The following is a 22,913-nucleotide window of genomic DNA, read 5'->3' as shown; positions in this document are numbered from 1 at the left end:
AAGAAGGCCTCTCAGCCCTCTTATGAGCTTGATTCCATTATAGCATCCTAGCTGGGGAGTTATTATAACAACTTTTCTCTTAGGATATTGATTGTACAATTGTAGCCTTTCTATAATAGTATCACAGTTATTACAGAATTGATATTAAGTCTTTCAGAGAAGAGCAGTGTGTGAGAAACATACTGTGAGATTGTATCTCATTTAGGATTCCTAACAGTTTCTTGCAAGGTAGAATGAAAGATCCTATGTCTCTATCAGAAAATACTGTCTTGTTCACACACAATTCAAGAATTAGAAAACTTTATAGTCCCCACTGTCATATTTTATCTATATATAAAAATATATATCCACACTTTACCTATATTTCTATCCATGCTGTTCCATGTAGAAGCACGTTAAATGCAGACCTGAAAAAAAATTATTTACAGAGAATAACAGGAAGAAGAAGTTTGTAATACTCGTATTTTGAAATCAATACACCCTTTCATTTTCAATGAAAAACTCCACATCCTTTTCTGCTGAGTAAAAAGAAAAAAATTCCAAACCTCAAATCACTCCATATTTTTTCAGTCACTTGCTGTTCTCCATGAGAATTTAACAAAGTACATTTCTTATCTTAAGCTAGTTATTTTGTTACAAGGCTGAAAAATATCCATTATATTCTTCTAGCTGCGCCAGCAAAATCAAAACTATTTTTGGATTGCTACAGTTTTATTTGTTTTCCTTAGTTTCGCATCTTCTTAGTTTTAAGTCTTCATATAATTTAAAGCTGGAGAAGAACATCAGTTTACAGATTTTGCCTGGAACTTGCTTTTTGTGTGAAGGGAAGGGGAGGAATTCCTGCATTTCATTCAGTTGTTCAAAGATATCTTGGTAGAAGACATGCTCACATGCTGTACTGATAAACACTGGTTTACTGTTTCTTGGTAAAACTGGCCTACTACATAATGAATATTTCTTATACTTCTGAGTTGTTCTAATATTACATGTCTACTTTCAAGGTACCTCTAAGTGCTTCACCCCAGTCATTAGCCTTTCCATCCATATTTAGATGTATTGATGGATTTGGTGTTTTGTAAGAACCTTGCAGAACTTTAAATATTCTTTTAACAGCCAGGTTTGTAGTAATAAATGCAAGTTCACTGTTCACCACTTCGGAGTGCCAACATTTTTATGTATTATACAGCCACATCAATAAAGTTAGTTATAGCTATTAGACATAGTCCTTGTTAAGAGTGTAGACAAGGGGCATTGTCCCTGTATTGAGCATGCTGTTTTTCAGTATTTCTTAGCATGCAAAAGGAGAATGATCCCAATACAGTTTTTGGACCAGCTAGTTTTTATGGAAAATAAAGTAGGACTTATAAAACTGCTTTATTCGTATTTGGGATTAAAAGCTAAGAACAGATTTTGCGTTCCCACACCAAACTGCAAATTTTCCCTATTTTCTACAGTGGTATTTAAGGAAAAGGTGACCCAAACTAATTTTTGACTACCAACATTTCTGTGACGCACGGACTGAACCAGTATTCTGCTATTCCCAAAGAAAGCTCAGGAAGTAAGAATTGAGGTAGAGATTGTATATTTGATATGTGATAGCCCTGTAAGAGTTGACATGGTTGGAGCTTTTTTTCCTTAAAAAAAAGGCAAACTAAAAAAACCCCAAACCCCTGCTTAGTAAATTGATTTTAATAAATGGAGCAATGTGCAAAGAAGTTTATCCTTTGATCCAGATTACTGCATGACTCATTTTAAAAAATGCGCTGTATGTGCTTGGTCTAGATGCTGCTAATAGGTACGACCTTTTTAATCAAATATATGTAATTGTAGAGGAAAATTGAAATTCAGTTCTGAGGAAATGTCTACTTATTTGTTGTAGCCTTAATGACACATCTCCAAATGTGTTCCAATTAAGGTTAAAGCAAAAATGGTAATTGGCCATTAAACATGTTGCAAAAGAAAGTAAACTAGGGAGAAAGGCAACTCAGCAGAAAAAAAAATGCTGAAGTCCGTTGAAAAGCAAGAGTAATAATGGAGTTTTCAGCACAGGACACTCTATTATGGGAAGAGCTAATTGCAAAACAGATAATAAGTAAGAAATGTAAGTGCTCATGAAGCCAAAAAAAACTGGAGTGGAGATAATGGAGCAATTACTTTTTCAGTGCTCATAGGCCAAATTTCAGTCTTCCTGTGCCAAGACCCTGCAAAAAAGGCAGTTATGCAAGACCTGTGGCTCTTTCTAGTATATCTCTGTGTTAGACCATAAAAGAATATCTCCTGTTCAACATCAGTTTATACCTGGTTCTGCCATTCTCTTGACAGTGAACAGCCAAATAAAATTTTATTTAGGGAAAAAGGAAACTGATGCCTGGAACTATGAAGCACACTTTGCATTACATAGAAGCTTTTTGTGGGTAGAGAAGCAGAGTGGCAGGTGTATTACGTAGACAACATGCATTGTCTCTAAGCAATAGAGAAGGTTTTTCTAAAAAAGTTATACAATGCCTAAGTAGGAATTAGTATGAACTGGGACTTGCTCTTGGCTTGTGTTTGAAGTCACTGCAGAACTTCTTTGGATTTTTTTCTGATATTTCTCCTGATTTTTCTATTGTTTTGAAAAGTTACCATCTAGATACATAAATTCTGGTGTTCCTGCTTCCAAAATGAAACAATTGTGTAAGTCTTTTGCTTAGTCATTTCTAGTGTCAATTTAGGCAGTCTTGGGTACACAAGATATCTGTATGGGTCTGGCAGATACAACAAACTCTGCAGGAGATCCGTAGCTTTCCAGAAGAGCACCAAGAACACAAAAGCATCTTTAAAAGCCCTATTTGCTGAACTCTGCACATACAAATTCAGTGAGGTATATGTTGTAGTTTCAGCTTTGCTATGAGTTTGCAGCTTGGGACACATTTTGATCCACAAGAAAAAATTTCTAAGCCCTTACAGCTCTGACTACTCTGGGATACTGCATATGTAAATCCAGTCATCTACAGCAGAAAAGGGATTTGAATTTCATTAGTCAATCTGTGAGAATGGTGCACAAGATCCTTAGTTGGAGGGAGATATAAGTTATGTAGATGATACAAGGTATATTCACTGCAAAAGAGAATCTGTATGGATCTGATCCTTAATTTTCCAGAAAATATGAGCAAACCACAATTTTTTTAAGACTTGAAATATTGTTGCATTTTCCCTGGCTACCCTACAAATTATGAGGACATTGCTATTGCTCAAACAAAAGTTTACCAAATTTGGCTTTTTTTTTTCTTTGGTAAAACAAAGGTTTGCAGTTTTGTTTTTCTACATGGTGTCCTATTTATGGTGTAGGGTCATCTGTTGAATACACACATAAAAGTAATAAAAAAAAAAAAATGATAGCAGCTGCTATAAATAATGTCTGGCCAATCTCTCACATTTTAAGAAAATGAGATCAGGATCTCAAATCACTGAAGGGTTTGGCCACCTGAACTGAAGCTCTCCACTCCTATATCTGAAAATTATATCCACAGGTCTTAGGCTGTAAAAAAACTGAGTTTGATACCAGCTTCCTTCAAGTTTTATGCATATATGTTAGCGGTGAGGAGAAGCAAGACACACCAACCAAATATGGGTGATAAGCAAGCTTCTACTTTATTCGTGGTGCAGTTCCCTTATATCGGCGTGGTGTTTAGCCACACCTACTAGTCACAACAGTATTGGTTAGCTCTACACAGCTTCCTTCACATTCTCTTCCCACATCCGGTTTCCGGTTACCTGTGAGGCCTACACCTTGCTTTGCTCTAAGGATCCATGGCCTTGCTCTTGGAGCCATTCTGCAACAATCCCCCCCTTTTTCTTTTGTGAGAGCAAAACATTGTGGGTCGTTCTGTTCACTTGTTTCCATCACGGAACTATAAGCAAGTCTAACAACTACAATGATTAAAATAACAATGATACATAAGCGCAGTCCTTCAAATAACAGTGTTTTAAGTCAACCTGTAATGCCCCATGAGGACAACCATCTAGTTATCCCTAGGTCATTGTTCACTTGCAATTGCTGGGTAAGCTGAGCTGGGGTTCTCAGCTGTGCATGTATTGAATTAGAATGATCAGAAAGATTCATACAACACATTCCATCAAACTCTCAACATCCATGTCCCTGTTCCAACAATAAAAGGTCTATAGTGGCTCTGTCCTGCAGTGTTGCATGTCTCACAGAATCAACATCAAACAACAAATCAGAAATTGCCTTCGATGTAGTATTTGTCTGCTTAGCAACTCAGCAACCCAGTCTGTTTAATTGAGCCAAGGCCCCGACCGAAGCCACACTTGGTGCAAGAAAAGAAGCTGCTATAATAGTGTCAGGTGACCAAAACTTTATATCAGATCTACAGTTAGCAGTAAAACTATGTACAAAGCGTTTTAAGCGCCTTAAATGGTGCCGTCAAGACATATCAGGAATCATTGAAGTGTTAGGGGTCAACAGTGTCAGTCTTCCAGTAGAACAAGGTCCCCTTTTCATTTTAGAGGGAATACCAGGCCAGGCTCGATTGCCACAAATCAGGAACATTCCACTGAGCAACTTCAGGGGATGATTGGTAGAGTGGGAAGTGTTGTGGGAAGCATACTCACACCACACGCTGGCGTTCCTGTAAACTAAAGGACTAGAATTTACATTTGTCACGGTACCATTCACCTTGGCTTGGGCGCTTGTCCAACTAAATGCCACACAGGCATCCATTTGCACAGCCCCTGATAATTCGAACTCCTGAGGCTCATTTGGGGCAATAGGCGAATAGGGTACCCAAGCGTCCCAATTGTCTGTTGTGCTGTTGAGGTTGGCAGTGCTACACAGGGTATGGCAGACGGGCAGGGTCAGTTGTCTATAGGAACACCAACCAAACAGGTTGAAAATGGGTTGCCAGGGGAAGATAAGGGGAGGCAAATGGTGTTCTGCCCCTTAAGCTTAACCATTGTCGCCCACCCGTTGGTCTTGGGCTACGGAGGCAGATAACTGGCCATTTCCGGAGTCTTCATTACTGTCAGGAAGAGCAGGGGAAGATAAAGACACTGTTTTGGTCCACTTCGCAGGGACCCATTGTGTACCTGTGGACATGAGCACACACATATAACCTCGCCCCATGTACTTCAGTTCTGCTGGGCCCTGCCACAGGCCTGTGCTGGGATCACAGTACATGACCATCATGGGTGCCTTAGACTCGGACGCCACGACTCGGCCATGCACTTGAGCAAGGGGAGCGTCCTGATCTGCAAAAATGCACAAGTAGTTCAAAACAATGCCTTAGACAGTCTTTCTTGCACGTCATGAACGTCACTGAACTTCTCAAGGTACCGTTTCAGGGTCTGATTCACCCGCTCAACTATTGCCTGTCCCGCTGGTGAATGGGGAATGCCAGTCACATATTTGACTCCCCATTGTTGACAAAATTGGCGCATTCTCTCACCTACATAGGCAGGCCCATTGCCCGTTTTTATTTGCTGAGGCACTCCCATAACGGCAAAACAGCTAGCTAGATGCCGTACTACATGGGAACCCTTTTCTCCTGTCTGGGCTGTAGCCCATAGTAATCTGCTATATGTGTCAATTGCGACGTGCACATACTTTAGGCGTCCAAACTGTGGCACGTGTGTGACATCCATCTGCCACAATTCACAAGGGCCCAAGCCTCGAGGGTTCACCCCAATTCCCAGCCCTTGTCCATGATGGCTACAGCTGGGGCAGGCCCTAACAATGCCTCTCGCTTCCCCCATTGTAATCTTAAATTGACGGTATAGCCCCTTGGCATTCTGGTGAAAAGTGTTGTGGGCCTCCCTGGCCTTTACAAAGTTGCTCAGGGGTGCAGCAATGGAAACTAATTGATCTGCTCTATCATTGCCTTCCCCCAACCCCTGTGACCATTTATGACTCTGTATGTGGATGATGGCGTAAGCACACTCCCGCTGATGAATGACCGCCTGCAGCTGACGCAGCAGGTCAAACAACCGCCGGTTTCGACACTCTCTGAGTCGAGCATCCTCAGTGTGCTGAACCACACCTGTGACATACATAGAATCAGAGATTACATTTATTTCTGTGTGATGACAGTTCAGAAAGGTCCAAACGACCGCCGCTAGTTCTAAGGTTTGCAGTGAGTCCTCTGCTTCCGCAACCAATATCTGCTGGTGCCATTTCTCATCCTGCATCCAGGTCGCCGCGGCACACCAAGACTTCTTTCCGGCGTCTGTAAAAACCGTTACTGCATTGGCCAGCGGACACTCACTCCTTTTTGGTATCTTGATCCATTCTTGCTGGCTGATCCAGCGCAAGGTGGTGGATTGCAGTTGTTCTACCTTAAGCTCTGCAGCCTGAGACAGCAGGCTGATTTGTAATGCCTGTGAATGCTGGAGATACCACTCAAGATCCTGCTGTTTTATCGGCAGGTAAATGGTTCCAGGTTCCTGGGCCGTTAATTGCAACACCCTCATTCGGTCCTTTTGACCAACTCTGCTAAATTATCAATTTTTTGTTGAATAGTAGTTTTGGGCCGGATAGCAGTAAAAAGCCATTCCAATATCTTCACCTCCTACCCCTTTTCTTTTTGCACTGTGTCAGTGCACCCAAAAGTTGCTTAGGGCCTTGTAGTATTGTAAGGTCTATGGGAAGATCTGGGTCTCGACAGTCAACCCATCGCTGTACGATTTGCGTGCTAATGCGCTGGACTCAAGCATCGAGTCGAATAACTCATCACCAAACTTTCACCACTCGCTCTCCTCAAAAACTGTATTAGGATCTACAAAAAATCCCTTAGCCTCCCCTACAGCCACTAGACCCGCTAGCTGCTTTAGAGTTTCAGGCTTAATTCCCCGCTTTTCTAAAAAGCGCTGTAATAAATCAAGGGCTACCTCTCGGTCCATTTACATGGCCGGCCTTTTCCAGATCATCCTTTTCTGGATCATCCTGTGACCTCGGTCTCCGGATCGTCCTCCCAATGCAGCAGTATCTGGTTCGCCCCAGCGGCAGACTCCTTTCGGTCAGTCCAAGCACCCGGGTCAGTCACGCCACCGCAGTAGCACTGCCCGCGCTCCCTGGCCGCTGCCGCCGGTGCCGCTCACTCGCCGTTCCAGGTCCCTGTTACTCAAGGCCCTGTATTCCGGGTCCCCGTTAACCGGGGCCATGTAGTCCGCGCCCCACGTTGGGCGCAATTTGTTAGCGGAGAGGAGAAGCAAGACACGCCAACCAAATATGGGTGATAAGCAAGCTTCTACTTTATTTGTGGTGCAGTTCGTTTATATCGGCGTGGTGTTTAGCCACACCTACTAGTCACAACAGTATTGGTTAGTTCTACACAGCTTCCTTCACATTCTCCTCCCACATCCGGTTTCTGGTTACCTTTGAGGCCTACACCTTGCTTTGCTCACACAAGGCCTCTGAGGATCCATGGCCTTGCTCTTGGAGCCATTGTGCAACACATATATTTGTAATCTCAGTTGAATTCTGATGTAGTAAACTAAGATAAGATAAAAGAATGAAAAGCATTTCCACTGCATGGCATCCCAGTAGGAAATAAAACTTTGGTAATTGTTTTCCTTAGTAGCATTTTATTTTCTGAGAAAAAGTGAATCATCCTTTTACGCTGAAATGTAAAATCCACAGATGTGAAGACAGACATATCTTCATGAATACAGGCAGATCTTCATTGTTTAGTAGCTGTAAACTGGTATATTTTAGAACAAAAACAATGCACCTAAATAATGTATTCAACTCCTGCTTTTGTCTATTTTTACAGAAGTGTATGCAGGTATGAAGCAATAACATATGTGCCTCTGTGTGGTTTTAATTTTGAAGTTTGTGATGTCGGCCTATCTCACGCTTTGTTCCAGCATGCTGCATGGTCTGCATTATCATAGACAATTAAGGAAATGTTTTTTACTTGAAAAGTACTAAGTATTGCTTTTCAAACATCCTTCCTTTAAAAAACAAACTTACTGATTTTCAGTTAATGTGGATTTCACAGAAAATGTCTTTGCATAGATTATATTTAGAATCACAAAACAGTACTTGTCATGGAAAGTAGAATTTGCCTTCCAAGGAAATGATGGATTTGCTATAAATTTGAGCTGAAAGGACTTGCTATGTTTTTAAACTGTTAAAGTAATACTTGGCTTAATTTCAAGTAATATCAATATGTGCATGCTTCTGCTGTTTTTTTGTTGTTTTTTTTTTTTCTCGCTCTTCACTTCCAGGGTGCTTCTGGGTTTTTTGTTTACATTTACTAGCCTTTAATCATCTCAGCTGTGGAGGTGTTTTGTTTTCTTCTGCCATAAAATAGATCAAGCTAAGCAGACAGTTTATAAATTAATAGCAAGCTTAAAGGTACTTCTAAGTTATAGAAAATTATAGAAAATTAAAATTTTGAACTTTTAATAATGATTATTTCCTATTTAGCATTAAGATGTTTAATCTTTAGAGTTGCAGGGATCTCAGATTTTAAGCATCTAACTTACTATTTATTAGTGTTCCTGGGATTTTAAGGTAGGAGCTATTGAGCTGTATAAAGTTGATAAAAAATAAACCATGGATTTCTATGAAATGGTAATTTTTTTTTAATTTCTTTTGATTACTGTATCACTGATTTCAAAAGAACAGTCGTGTGAAAAGCAGAAAGTTGCATAAACGTTTAGAGGAATTTAGAGGTGAGGGGTTTTGTTTTTTCTGGTAGCCTTTCATTGCCTTTGTACACTGGAATATCTTCCATAACTAAACACATTTTATTCTTTCCTTATTGACATCCTTTAAGGTGGTCTAATTTTCTCATTTCAATGGAGCAAAATGCTGTTAACTTCATTCATAATATGCATTCTTTTTCATCAAATTTATAACTGTGGTGAGAAGAGTTTAAGCAAGGCTATACTGATATCCAGTTATACCTCTGTTATGAGGTTACTGGAGCTGGATCCCCAAAAATAAAATAAATTTTAACAAAAATCTTTTAGTTAGCCAGTGTCTAAAGATCATGTTAGCATCACAGTTTCCATCAGAGCAGCTAGTAGAACTGGGACTGTGAAACTTCCTAACTTCATAGCTCTACCCAGTCTGGTGCCCAAGTGTAGGTGCTGCTACATGGTTGTACTTCCTCTCTTGTCCAAACCCTTACATGGACCATTTGACAATGATGGCCTTTGGTCTGGCTTGGGAGCTTTCTGTCCTCATAAATGCATATTGAACATCAATATTCATTGATGAATATTGACCAGACTACATGGTATTATTTGGGAAATTGCCACCCAAATGACACACTTGTTCTGGTACTAACCATAGTTTATTTTCACTATATTGTCGTAATCATGCCAGCAGTTTGCAATCAGATATATTTTGTCATTGATTCACTCTGTACTATCATGGCAAAATGCTGACTTTGAAAGCTGTTGTCAAATCCAATTCCTTAAAATGTTAGTAGCAAATGGCTTTTTTATTAAATTATTTTCCAAAAAGAATAACAACATTGAAGAGATGCCATTTCTGATTATAGGAGAATTCTATACTACATATCAAAATATTTCATGTGCAGATTTGTGCTGAGCAAATCAAATAAAGAAACATGAATAGTTTTGCATAAACAAGTGAAAACTTATCCCTCACAATTTATTTTCTATGTCATTTGTATAAATCAAGCTTTTGGCTTGCAAGAATAGCCTTAACATAGCGATATTTAAAAAAAAAATAAATCTGTTCAGTGTTCATTTACATTTGGAGATTCTACTCTAGAAGTATTACAAGCAAACACAGTAGAAAAGAGAGCTTACTAATGTTAGCAGAATGGCATTTCTGAATATGCAATATGCTTCTCACTCCCCCCCCCAAAAAAAAAAACAACAAAAAGGATTTTCCAAATAAGTAATTCACTCTTTCACATATTGTAAGCTAGTAGAGAAACATAGCATAGGCTTATATATATAGAGAGAGAAGTATAATATTTAATTCAATATATTGTGCCACTGAAAAGGAAATTGTCCTTCAACTGACTTTAGTTTAATAATTTGTGCATCTCCTTGTGGGGTTTGTTCAGGTTTATTCTAATAGGGAGGCTTTTAATTGTCTAGTAAAGTGAAGACAATCCATTCTTGTAATCAGTAAAATATAGCCAAGAATTAAACAAGCAAAATGCTTAAACTTGTCTAATGGAAATAAGCACAGTTGGAAAGATATGCTGAACTTACTAATTCATTAATGATCTTCGGTTTGATTCTTTCACATTTGATCTGTTGGGCATACTTTAATTTACGTTTCTGTGAGCTAACTATGTTTAGGGAACACAAGATTTTTAGTCTATAATAGCTAATTAAAAATATGTCAGTGAGAGAAGACAGTTTCTAAACTGTTTCCCTGTTTCTGTCAGCAGTCACAGGCTTGCTAGTTCAAAAACTTATAAGATCAAGTGAGAAATTTCCTATATTAGTGAAAGTATTCAAATTAATCATTAATAGTTAAACATTTAATATTTATATTTTTGCACAAATATTGTCTAAAAAGAAAAAAAATGCAGGAAACAGAAATTCTGTTTTCTGATTAATCTACTTTATTAAAGAAATTTTCACCTATAACCTGTTGGCTCCTTGATTTATCCAAATAGCTTTAATCATACATTTACAGCATTGTAAAAAAATGCTGAGATGAAATTAAAAGCAGTAGTGAACTCATACTGACATTTAATCCCTGTTGCCTGATACTATCCAACCTTAATCTTTGTGTGGATGTGCATTTTTCAAAATAATTCCACTTTAAATCACCCAACTTTAAAGCAGCCAGCTTTCTTTTCTTGTTTTCTTGCTACTTATATTCATTAGCACTAATAGTCAGTTATTTAATAATGAATCATTTTCAGAATTGTACTGAAATAATATAAACAGTTGTGATCCTCTGAGTGAGGGAATGTTTTTTTTTAAATTATTAATTCTCAACACTGATAGTTAAAATTACTAGATTCAAGGAAAGGGACTGAGTGGGTGGGAGACACTCTTATTATTTTCTTGTCTTTTTGTTTTTCCCTATCCTCCAGTTTTAATATGAATGAAGTATTTGCCATTTCTGCCAGAAGCAGAGAAAGATTTTTCATGCAGTGAGGGGAAAGGAGGAAAAAGAGGTTGAATTTCTAATTAAAGAGTGGTGAAGGTTGCTTGAAAGAAGTCACTGAAAAAACTGTTTAGATTACTACTAGCAATTAATACTGTACCACAAGGTTTGGCTGCATTTAGTAAATAGGATTGTTAACCAAGGTTATCAACTTTGTGACCAGGTTTTATAAATGTCAGGATAATGTAAGTGGTGTTTGCTTTGTGCTGTTTTGTTTTACTATAGCTAGAACAAAAGCAATAATTTATGTTTCCCCTAATATCCTAAAGAGGGGGTAAAAGTCTTTTTTGTCAGGGAACAATTTTGGTGTAATTTCAAATCAGTACAAACTTCCCTGGAATTGATATCCTTCTGGGCAGCTACCTTGAACAAAAATCTGAAGAAGAGGTATAAACCCATGCTCCTACTTGCAGAATGTCATGGGAGGAAGGTGCATGAACTCCTTACTAGCCAGATGTGCATCCTGGCTGAGCTGCTATGCTTCCAGGGGAAGAAGCTTGGGAGGAAGAACTGGCTGCACAGCGTCAGTGATGACAAAATACAAAATGTAGGGGTATTTATTAGAGACCTTGAAGGGACAAAAGTCTGATACAGGAGCACAATTGGAGGAGGAGGGGAAGAATAGGTAGAAGATATACACAGGCATGAGGGGACAGAGAGTCTGCAACAGTGGACGCTGGAAGATGATTACTTCTGATAACTTGAAGGAGACTTTCTCTTCACCTGCAAAGGTTCATTTATGGAATAAGTACTGGGACATGACAACAGGTAAAGAAGAGTCAGTTTAATCCGGAGAGGCATGTAAGCTGTCTGAGCCTGACCCATACACCCTCACCAGTAACACTAAAATGAAGCAGTGGTTGACAACACATAAACTCACTCCTCTGTGGCAGAATGGCACCCGCCCGTTGACCAGCTCTGATTTCTGAGGAGGTGTATTTGACTGTCAGATGTCTGTATTCAGGATGCAGGAAACAAATTGCCAAAGCTTCTCTGGTGCCAACTTATTAACTTTTGCTGCTTACTCATGCAGGAGCCAGCAATACTGCCAACAGAGACCCTGAGAATATCAAAAGTGACTAGTGAACTCTAGCAGCAAGGGCAAAGACTGTGTGGGGCCCAGACAGTTTTGCACAGAAATGCAGGTAGGAATAGGAATCCTGAGGGTTAATATCTGATTACTGGATTTCCCTTTTTCCAGTCATCGGGAACTTCACCTGACTGCCATGATTCTTTATATGTGATGGACAGTGGCTTAGCAACTTCATTTGCCAGCTCTTTCAGGACCCATGGATGGATTTCATGAGGTCCCATGGACTTGTGTACATTCAGGTTTTTAAGAGGGTCTTGAACCATCTCCTCTCCTACAGTGGGCACAAGGTCTTCATTCTCACAGTTCTGCATCTGCCTTCCAAGACTGAGGTGGTGTGGTCAGAGCCTTTGCCAGTGAAGACCAAGGCAAAAAGTCATTCAGAAGCTCAGCCTTCTCCAAATCCTGTGCAGCTAGTTTTGGGCCCCCCTGCCCTCTAGGGCTGTATCCCATGGAACCTTACTAAGTAGGTTCCTGAAGAGGCCAAAGTCTGCTCTTCTGAAGTCCAGGGCAGTTAGCTTGCTGCATGCTCTTCTCACTTTCCTGAGGATCTCAAATTCGACCATCTCATGATCGTTGCAACCAAGGCTGCCCTGGAGCATCACATTTCCAACAAGCGCTTCCTTGCTGGTGAGCAAGAGGTGAGGCATGGCACCTCTCCTTGTCGGCCCCTCTATTACTTGCAGAAGGAAGTTGTCTTCCACACAAGGTAAATGGAGTTCAAAAAAATTGTCTCTGAGAACGCATGATCAGGAAAGCCATTGCAGTTCTTTGGAGTGCAACTGAGGGTCCATGTCAAGTGCCTACAGACAATGTACAAATATAGGAAAGACAGAAGGAGTAAGGATTCTACATGCTTTCTTAGTACTACAGCTTCTTATCAGAAGAATAATGTACACAGATATAGCTCAAATTAATGGTATGCTGGAATGGATGGATGCAAGCTCTCTGGAAATACAGGCAGGGGAGATGAGGAGTCTGGGCTGAACTTCATGCAAAGCAGTATCTTGAATGTATGGATGTTTGCTATGAAATGTGTGATGCACTACTCAAGCTGATGGGGCAGGATAAAAACAAAACCATGTAAAGAAATACTGTGATGGGTGTCTGCTACAGACAGCTTGATCCAGAAAAGTTTATGAACTCATCGATAGGAAACTGGAAAAAAGACCCATGAACACAGGCCTTAGTTCATGTGAGGATATTATTACAAACTTAACTTTTGTTGGAAAGACAACATGGAAAAACACAAAAATCTCAGAGCACACATAGGATTTGGACCATACAACTGTTGAGTATAGTTTTTTGAAACAATTGCAAGGAGAAACAACTAGGGGAGGTACTTACCTGGATTCTCTATTCATGAATAAGCAAGAGGTGGCTTGGGACATAAAGGTCAAAACCAGCTTTGGTAAGAATGGCAGTGAGATTATGATGTTTATAGTCCTGAGAGAAATGAGAAATTCAAGTAGCAAAATAATGGTTTTGGACTTCAGTGAACTGACTTCAGTTTGCTGAGGGATCTGCTTGGCAAGTACCCATTAGGGATAGCACTCAAGGGAAAACTGATTTATCTTGGGCCCACTGATTTATTTTAAAAGGCAGTTTCCTCAAAGCAGTTCTTTCCAGCGTGCAGAAACTAAAGCAGATGTGACTGACAGAAAAATGGACAAATGGAGAACTCCTGCTTCTGCTTAAAGAGAAGAATTGCACAGAAGGTAGATGCAGTGGTGAGCTACCTCTTCACCCAGCCATCCAGTCATGTGGGGACAGAATTGGGAAAGCTAAAGGGCAGGTGAGGCTAAAACTATAAAGGGAAGTAAGGGCAAGAGGAAAGATTTCTATAAGTCTACCTGTAATGAAGATGGAGAAAAATGTGATCATATTGCTGAACTGACAAAGGACATGGAAGAGTCTGAGATACTCAATGCCTTTATTCAGGCTGTTTTTCCACCAGTGGAAAAGCAGACATTTTTCAGCCTGGAGAATAAAGTTTCAGGGATACCAACAGAAGACTAACATTTAATATGAGCTAATTATAAATCTAAGACAGATTCAGGCTCCTTTTCTCAGAGCACACAGTGAAAGCCATCTGTCCTGGGTTCAGCAGTAGCAGTCATGTTTCTCCTTCGTGGTAGCTGGTGCAGCGCTGTGTTTTGACTTCCAGCCTGGGAACAGTGCTGGTGATACCAATGTTTTCGGTTGTTGCTAAGTGATGTTTACCCTGACCAAGGACTTTGTGAGGCTCATGCTCTGCCAGGGAGGAGGGGAAGCCATGAGGAAGCAGAGACGGGGCGCCTGACCCAGGCTAGCCAAAGAGGTATTCCATACCACAGCACGTCATGCCTGGGGTGGGGGGTAACTGGGAGTTACCCGGAAGGACATGGGCTTCCGGCTGGGACTCGTTCCTTGGCCAGTGGTATTGTATTCTCTTCCCTTGTTATTTTCTCTTATCATTGTTGTCATTGGTGGTAGCGGTGGTGATTTGTGTTGTACATTGGTTGCTGGACTGTCTCAACCCATGGGAGTTGCACTCTTTCGATCTTCCTCCCCCTTCCTCCAGGAGCGGGGAAGGGGAAAGGCCCGGGGGGGGGGGGGGGGGGGGGCTCAATTGCTCTCAGCCCAGCACCACTCACTGGGAGTGAGTGAACAAGCTGTCTGGCTAGGGTTTAAACCACGACACCATCTATCTAAGAGTTCATTAAAAAGCCCCAACAAAACAGAGTAGAAGGAAAAAGCAGAAAAATCTGAGTATGTAACTGAATCAGCAGAGTGAAATATTTGAAATAAGGTAATATTTTTCTGGAATATATAGTTAACTCATGAAACTTTGCCACAAGATACTGAGATTAAAAGTTTTAAATCCGTCAACATTCTTAGACAGAACTGTGCACAGTCCTATTTATACTGGACACGTATTTGTAAGTAATACAAACCTGTGGCCTTTAGGACATACATCCTCACTGTTTCTTATTGCATCCTGATTTTCCAGTTGTTCACAAAAACTCTGCTGTGTTCTCATACAAAAAGTGGCAGTACCTACCATTGGAGAAGAATACTGTAATTGGAGAAAACTATTGCACTGTTACATGACTTTTACTTTATCTACCAGAAATGTCCCCCTGAACAAACTCTTGGTGTGTAAGAGGATGGGCAAATCTGTTTAAACATTCTTTCACCAACACAGAAAAAAAATCAAATACTGCATTACTGATCATCTGACAGTTAGACTTACAATTGTGGGCCATGTGTTAAGTTTGTTCGTGTAAGTGTGAACTCCACTTTAGGAATCAGCAGGGTCGTCACCCATGCCAAGCTGTTGTGATATAAAGATGAAAACTTCAGGGCAAAATCTCAATATGCCGTATGGCTGCTTTTGCTGCTCAATTCCATGAATTCCAGATCTGACACTGCTGGCTGCCTATGGCAGGATCATCCTGCACCAGAGAGATCATTGGTGACATAATGACAGGTAACAACTCGTGACGTTCTTTTTCTCCTCTGCCAGCAGGACTATTGGGGTCAAAGAGTTGATGTTTGTTTTGTTTTTTTTTTTAACCTCAATCTGTTCCTACTTGTTGTTTTTTGCTATTAGAAGCTTTAAGAATTTAGCCCTTTTAGGATTTTATCTTATGGTAAGGAATCAGCTCACCTAAAATCCTACTGACATTTGGACAGTGCCTGTTTCATTATTGTGAAGATGACCTGTTCATAGCCAATGTGCTACAACATGATTAACAGCTACCAGTAGAAAAAGAAAGGCAGCTGATGTGGAACAGGCTAACAACATTATTCTATAGTGACAGTATAAACAAAGGAGGAGATAGTGAGTTCAGCTGACTGTAGCAAATACCAAGAGTGTAACTGTGCACCTGACTGTCCTCTTTTAGTGCAGAGCCCAGATCCTTTTACTGACAACACATCTCCGTAATTCTAAAAGTACATTTCCCAAGATAAAGTTGAATCACATTCTGTCTCATGGTAATCTTAATACTGAAGTTATCCAATGAGTGTTCTTCATCCTGTCACCATACCCTACAAATTTAAGGGAGTTTAAGCTTTCAATCAAATCACGGAATGGCACTAAGTGGCACTGTAGCTTGATCTCAATCACTTTGCTGTAAAGTCTTGTTCTTCTGAAAACGTAACTGAATATTCAATATATTCCTACAGAATAAACTAGCCACTTAACTGATTCATTTTCCCCAGCTTATGTCAAAAAAGCCTCTATGAATTGCCGGTTCCGTTAATTAGTAAATGGTCTACAAATTTAAAGCTGCTGTATGCCTTAGGTGACCTCTAAGATTGGTTGACTCTTTGTCAGGAATTCTTGTCTGAAATTTTGAGACTGAAAAGAAGCTGAAAATTCTCAGTACTATTATCCATCACCTGAACGTGCCTTTCCTTGTGTACCAGGTGCAGGTGCCCAGGTCCAACCCATCCACAGTCAAGGTGGTAGTTCCTTGGTGAAAACATGCATAAAGTTGAAATCCTGCATAGGCAGTGAGGAGTGAGGAAAAAAGTGTGAGAAACAGCCCTGTGAGCACCACCATGAGAGAAGAAGGAGGGGAGGAAGTGCTCCAGGCACCAGAATGGAGATTCCCCTGCAGCCTGTGGAGAAGACGATGGTCTATCAGGCTCCTGGCAGGAACTGTGTCTTTTGGGAGGTCCACACTTGAACATGGGAACAGTGTGAGGAGGAAGGTGGGGTGGAGGGGGACTATAATGGACTGACCACTGTCCCCATTCACCACCCTTTTGCGCTGCTCAGGGGTAGGGAGGAAGTAGAGGAGTCTGGAGTGAAGGAGTGGAGTCTGGGAAGAAGAGGGGGATGGAGGAAAGTGGCTTTATTTATGTTTTTGTTTCTCACTATCCTATTCTATTTTTAATTGGCAATGAAATTGATCAGTTTTCCTCAAATTGAATCTGTTTTGCCCATGATGGTAATTGGTAAGCGATGGCACTTATCTTTATCTTGACCCACAAGGTTTTTTATCTTATTTTCACCACCCTATGTAGGAGGAGTGAGAGAGCAGCTGGGTGTGTATCTGGCAGTCAGCCCAGGTCAACCCACCACAACATAACTATACGGATCTGATTTTCCTCATGACTACCCAGGTGCTTTAGATTATAGTGTCACATTGCCCATTACTGTTGTTAAGGTTACAGCCTGTCTAAGGAAAAGAGAGGTTGTCGGGGCAGGGAGAATTTGCTCCAGGAAGGAATGTCTGGGCAGCCAGAGCTGGGGCAAGGGCAATGGAGAAGTGGGCAGAGGGCATGGCATGCAGCAAACACTTTGCAGCTCCACCAGAAAGGTAGCTCTGCCTCAGCAGTCACAGCAAGGCAGATGGGATACAAAGGGGCTCCCTGGGGCTTGTACACAGTTTGTTGGGACCCTGAAAGCTACTGGGCTCTGAATCTAATCCTGAAAGACAAGATTTAGGTGAGGGCTACTGCAACCCAAGATCACCATCACGATTTGTTGATTAGCTCAGCTAACATAATCTGTTATACACCACTGTTTGTTAGGAAAGAGTAGAAATGGACTGTGTGAGAATTTCTACTGTATGGAATTCTTGTAAATGATGGAAGTAGTTGCTCATTGTAAAACATATTCATAATTTCAGTAAAATAATGTGTGTAGTCACAAATTTCAAGCAGAACAATTATGCAAGGTTACTTGCATTTCATTCAGGATTACGGGTTAATGTATAAACAGCTTTTAGGGTAGCTGTGACAAGATGAGTATCAAGAAGAAATACCCGGAGCCTCAAAAGAAAATTCATAAATTAATCTGAAATATACATCATGAGCCTTTTTAGAGGACAAGGGTAAATGGAAAAACTAAAATACATTGAGACAGCTATTATGATTTTAAAATGTAATGTTGTTATATAAACAAAACAGGAAAAAGATGGTTTTTTTTGTTAGTAATTCTACAAGGCAGATAAATGTTTCTGCATGGTAACATACATATCTGTACCTCTGAGATGCTCCAACTCAATTTTAACCAGGGATATAAAGAAAATACAGCTCGTAATAGGCAGCAGCTGCAGGGATATGTTCATTAGTTAAATACTGACAGCTTTGCCATTTTTCTTTTCAGGTTTGAACTGTGAGTTTAGGCCTTGTGAGGCCAGCAATCCCTGTGAGAATGGAGCTGTGTGCATAGAAGAAATGAATTTGGACGTTTTTCCCCTTGGATTCCATTGCAAGTGTGTGAAGGGCTTTGCAGGTCCACGCTGTGAGATCAATGTCAATGAGTGCAGTTCTAACCCTTGCCTCCACGGATACTGCTATGACAGTGAGTTCAGTCTGGTTACTCACTTTAATGTAGAGTAGTCTTTCTGTTGAAGAGTCTGTAGCTACTGAGCTGCTCTGGGGAGAACAGTGGATAATTTACTGAAATTTAGCTTATCTGATGCTCCACAGCCAGTACCAGAAGGATTATTTTTGCCAAAATGCTTCAACTCCTGGCACTGGTATTTCAGTGTTCAGGGGTTCAGAATTGCAGCTAATGAGAAATTTTAATGAGATTTGTGCTGTCTCCTTTGATACCTACATTAGCCAAACACATCTTACATTGTGCACTTGATGAGAGAATATTCAGGTGCTGAAAAGGAGCTCATGGAACAGTTAGGCAGTATATGTCATAATTCTGACAAGTTCAAAACAGCATTAAACATCAAACTGATGCAAATGGAGTGTCAGTTTACTGTTAAGCACCTTCTATAGTGTATAACTGTATAACTTAACACTTTCACTAATAGATATATTTAAAGGCTTTAGAAGCAACTTGATGATGAATTATTCTACTATATTTTGTCTGGATTGGGAAGCTAAATTCAGTAACATCTGTTATGTATGGAGTATTTACTGGAAAGTTTTATGGGGCCATTGCCACCTATCAGACACTTTCTGTGCTTGGTTAAAAAGAAGTAAAATCGGTACTTTCCAGAGAATCTTACAGTGCTGGCTGGAAAGGAGAATGGAGTCTGGAGGTCATGTAGTCAAATCCTCATGAAGTTGGACTATGAACAGTGCTAGAGCAGGTCAGTCAGGGATCTTTCTAGCTGAATTTCAAAAACCTCTAAGGCTTCAAAACAGCCTCTTCCACTGATGCACTACACTTGTAATGTTCCCCCACCTCCCAACCCCATCCAAATCTCCTCAGCTGTAACTTTGGCTATTACCCCTTATATTGTCTGACACTACTAAGAGGAATTCAGTTCTGTCATTTGTGTAATTGCCTTGAACCCTAATTCTTCTGTGAGTCTATGATGATTCTGTGGTGAAAAAGGGAGACAATTTTTATTATTAGCTTGTTAACGTTAAAATGAAGCTCAGAAATACATCATAGGTTGAGCAGACAAATTTAACTCAAGCAAGTTTTCTTTTAATATAGTGATATAAAGCAGTCCTTTCCCCCCAGAAAAAGCCAACAAAACAAACAACATTTAACTTGCCCATCTCATTTAGGCACAATATCAGAGATAAAATCTTATGTACTTTGTGTACAGTTTTGTGATGGAAAATTAGTAACTAGCTTATAAGATACCATCACTTTTTCAGAAGCTAGTAATGGGTCATTGATTTATAATTCTTATGTCAAAATACTTTAATTATTTAAACAAATGCAGTACCTGATCTGCTTTCATATTAAAAAAGTATTTTGAGATATTGCATTTCATTTATTTCAATATTTTAACATGTCCACACCCCTTATGTAAAGCCAGTCCAAATCTTTCTCTAGATACTAGTCATAACTGTAACTTACTTAATTCTACTGTATTCTGTTGTCATGCTAAAAACTCTTACTACTAAAATACTATCTCTGTTACAGTTGTGGATGGCTTCTATTGTTTGTGTAACCCAGGATATGCAGGACTGAAATGTGACCAGGACATTGATGACTGCATAATCAATTCTTGTGAACACAATTCTACATGCGTTGATCTACATCTGGTCAGTAGAGAGTATTTTTTACTTCAAATGATTGCTAAGTTTTCTTCATGAAAGCTAAAGTAATACTGTTGCTAGTTCTAAACCTCCACTTAATCCATACACCTGTCAAGAGTTTTATAATTGTGCTTTCCAGTTACTGTTGTTTTTTGTTGTTTGGTTTTGTTGTTGTTTTTTGGGTTTTTTTTGGTTTGTTTTTTTTTTTGTAATGGTACAGGCAGTGGGAAAGAGCAATGTTTTTATAATTTAAAAGCAGTTCTTGAGTCAACGTGGTTATTTGGGGAATTCAAAAGGAGCATAATATTTTTATCTAGGTCTGTTTATGGACTCAAAGTGACAGCAATACTCACTTACACTGAAAACATTACCTTCAAATGGGCTTTAAAAGTATCTTACGAATTGCCTGACTGGGTTTAAACCACGACACCCCCAAAGATGGATTTAAGTACTTCAGGATTTATTTTCAAAATTCTTCAGCTATATTATTTCTGAAACACGAAGAGTATTAAAAATAGCTTCTCAGAAATAAAAATGTTCTATCAATTAAGAGATTAGTCTGTCTGGGTGGCGTAGTCAGAATTTTAACATTTACGTATTATACAGGTTCTAAATACCATAAAATTCACATCCAAAAATTATGTAAAACACATAGTGAGCAGCAGCAGGAAGGATAACACAGTGTTTTGCTTAGCTAACTGTAGAGAGAAGCTGGAATGCAGCAATTGTATTCTAAATATTCTAACAGTGGAGTGCTCTGAGACTGTATACCAAAACGTAAGCACAAATGGTTATAACTGAGGAATTGCAACTCTGCCTGAGCTGCTCAGATAAAATCTGGGACATCGATTATGTATTCAGGTCCCAAATTTGTTCATTCAGTGAGATGGACAGAGCCTTGGGTGACTTGGTCTAGGTTAAGACATCCCTGCCCATTTCAGGAGGGGTTGGAACTAGATTATTTTAAGGTCCTTTCCAACCCTTTCTATTCTACAACTATGTGATTCTATGGCTAGGCATTAGATTAGGCAAATGTGATGATAAGGAAATACTATGTTAAATAGTGACACCCAGATATACAGAATTAACAGCTGATTTTTATAACATAGAAAAGTCATCTTAACAACACATCAACTCAAATAATATGTGGCGAATTATAAAATGCTTTTCTATAGAAGTATCATGGAAGCAGGAGTAATTTTATCTATTGCAACTTATCTGAGACATGAGTAAGAGGAACTAATCAGAGCAGACACTTCCTTCATTAGGTCACCTCGGCCAGCAAAAATTAAAAGATGTCAATATTAGTACTGTTAGCACAGCTACCTATCCTATATATTCTCAGTCATCAGTCAGCTCAACTAGAATTGTCTTTTTTTGTAGCCCAAACATAAAAATTTTAAGATTTTGAAAAATGAGTTTGATGCTGGGAAGGTTGGTCTCATAGTAGTTGCCTTTCATAACCATTCATCTTTTTGTTGTACCAAACTAAATAAATCTGATTAAGGTCTAAGTGTCTTTATTTTCACTCTAGCAAGAAGTATTTGGTGAGCCTTGCATAAAACAGTGTTAAATCTTGGATTTACGTTCATGTAGGTATAATTCAATTGTTCAGTCAAACTGATAGATCAAAATAATAGGATGAGAGAAGTATGAGAACTGTTGAGAGGCTGCAGTGTTTTCACTGTGAAAGAGAGAGGTGCAGTCCTCATGAACTGACAAAGAGTAAAGGGGTGAAGCTTTCTGCATTCACTGTACAAGTAATGAATAAAAATAGGATAAAACTGAAATATATAAAGGTCTTAATAAAGCGAGCAAGTTTTGCAACTGAAATTGGTCTGAAACAGTACCTAAGTTTAACTAAAGGTCAGAGCACATACTATGAATGGTATACAGTATGCAACAAGCGACAAGCTCCTTAAAGTTCCCAGGTCACATAAATTCAAGTTAAGTTGAATGTGACAAAGTTACACATTTAACTTAGCTGAGAGACTCCATCTGCTGAAACTGTGAATGTCCTGTTTGACAAATCAGTTTCAGATTACCAATCACACATCCCAGAAAAGAGCTATACAGCAGCTGGAGTTCACTTAAGAGACTAACAACCACAGCAGTACTTCTGCAAAGTACTGCTGCTAATACAACTCACTGTGCTGCCCTGAAAATTTGACTTGCCATACCTGATATACTTCATCTTCCACCTGTATTTAATTAAAAAAAATGAACAGTGTCCTCATAATCCTTCAATAAAAATTTTTTGAAGAAGATCGAGTTAAGTAACACCCTCCTCTTCCTTGTACTATAGGGCTAGTGGATATAGCAGTACACAGACTAAAAACTTAGTCATTATGGGATGTACTCCTTTATGCTCTAGTAAGTCCAGTTGAGTCAAAAACATTGGAATGCACAAAATTAACTATTGATTTACTGACTTAGGATAATGTCCTTAATATTGGTCTGTGTAATTATACATTAATTGGATAAAGTGATTATGATGTCTTATGTCGTACTCATCTAATTGAAAGTTAAAGTCAGCAAACAAGCATCAACTTTCCATTTATTCTTTTTATTTACTACATTATTTTAAATACTTTAACTTGTTGTTTGTTTTTTTTTTAAGAAATTGAGGACATATATGAAAAGTCTTAGGTTTAACCAACAATGTCAGTAAATACCACAGGAGTAAAACCCTTTAATTGTCTTTTTCAAAAACTGAATTTGAAATACTCTACAGAACAGAATAAAAGTGTT

At 39.3% G+C, this 22,913-nt stretch overlaps 1 protein-coding gene across 1 annotated transcript in view; it reads left to right on the top strand.

The window, feature by feature from the left end:
* LOC134158324 (protein eyes shut homolog) overlaps window positions 1-22,913 on the top strand; it is a gene marked incomplete at its 3' end in the record, with an annotated part of 365,244 nt that overhangs the window by 239,215 nt on the left and 103,116 nt on the right. The window contains exons 19-20 of the mRNA XM_062608120.1: window positions 18,310-18,507; window positions 20,047-20,168. Of these exons, the coding sequence (XP_062464104.1) occupies window positions 18,310-18,507; window positions 20,047-20,168 (320 nt within the window). The remainder of the gene's footprint in view (window positions 1-18,309; window positions 18,508-20,046; window positions 20,169-22,913) is intronic.

Source organism: Pezoporus occidentalis, unplaced genomic scaffold, assembly GCF_034315485.1.
Source record: "Pezoporus occidentalis ecotype Australia unplaced genomic scaffold, CSIRO_AGI_Poc_V1 ctg13, whole genome shotgun sequence".
NCBI classification, from domain to species: Eukaryota; Metazoa; Chordata; class Aves; order Psittaciformes; family Psittacidae; genus Pezoporus; species Pezoporus occidentalis.
Note: the sequence above shows the minus strand (reverse complement) of the source record. Positions and strands in the feature narration are given on the sequence as shown.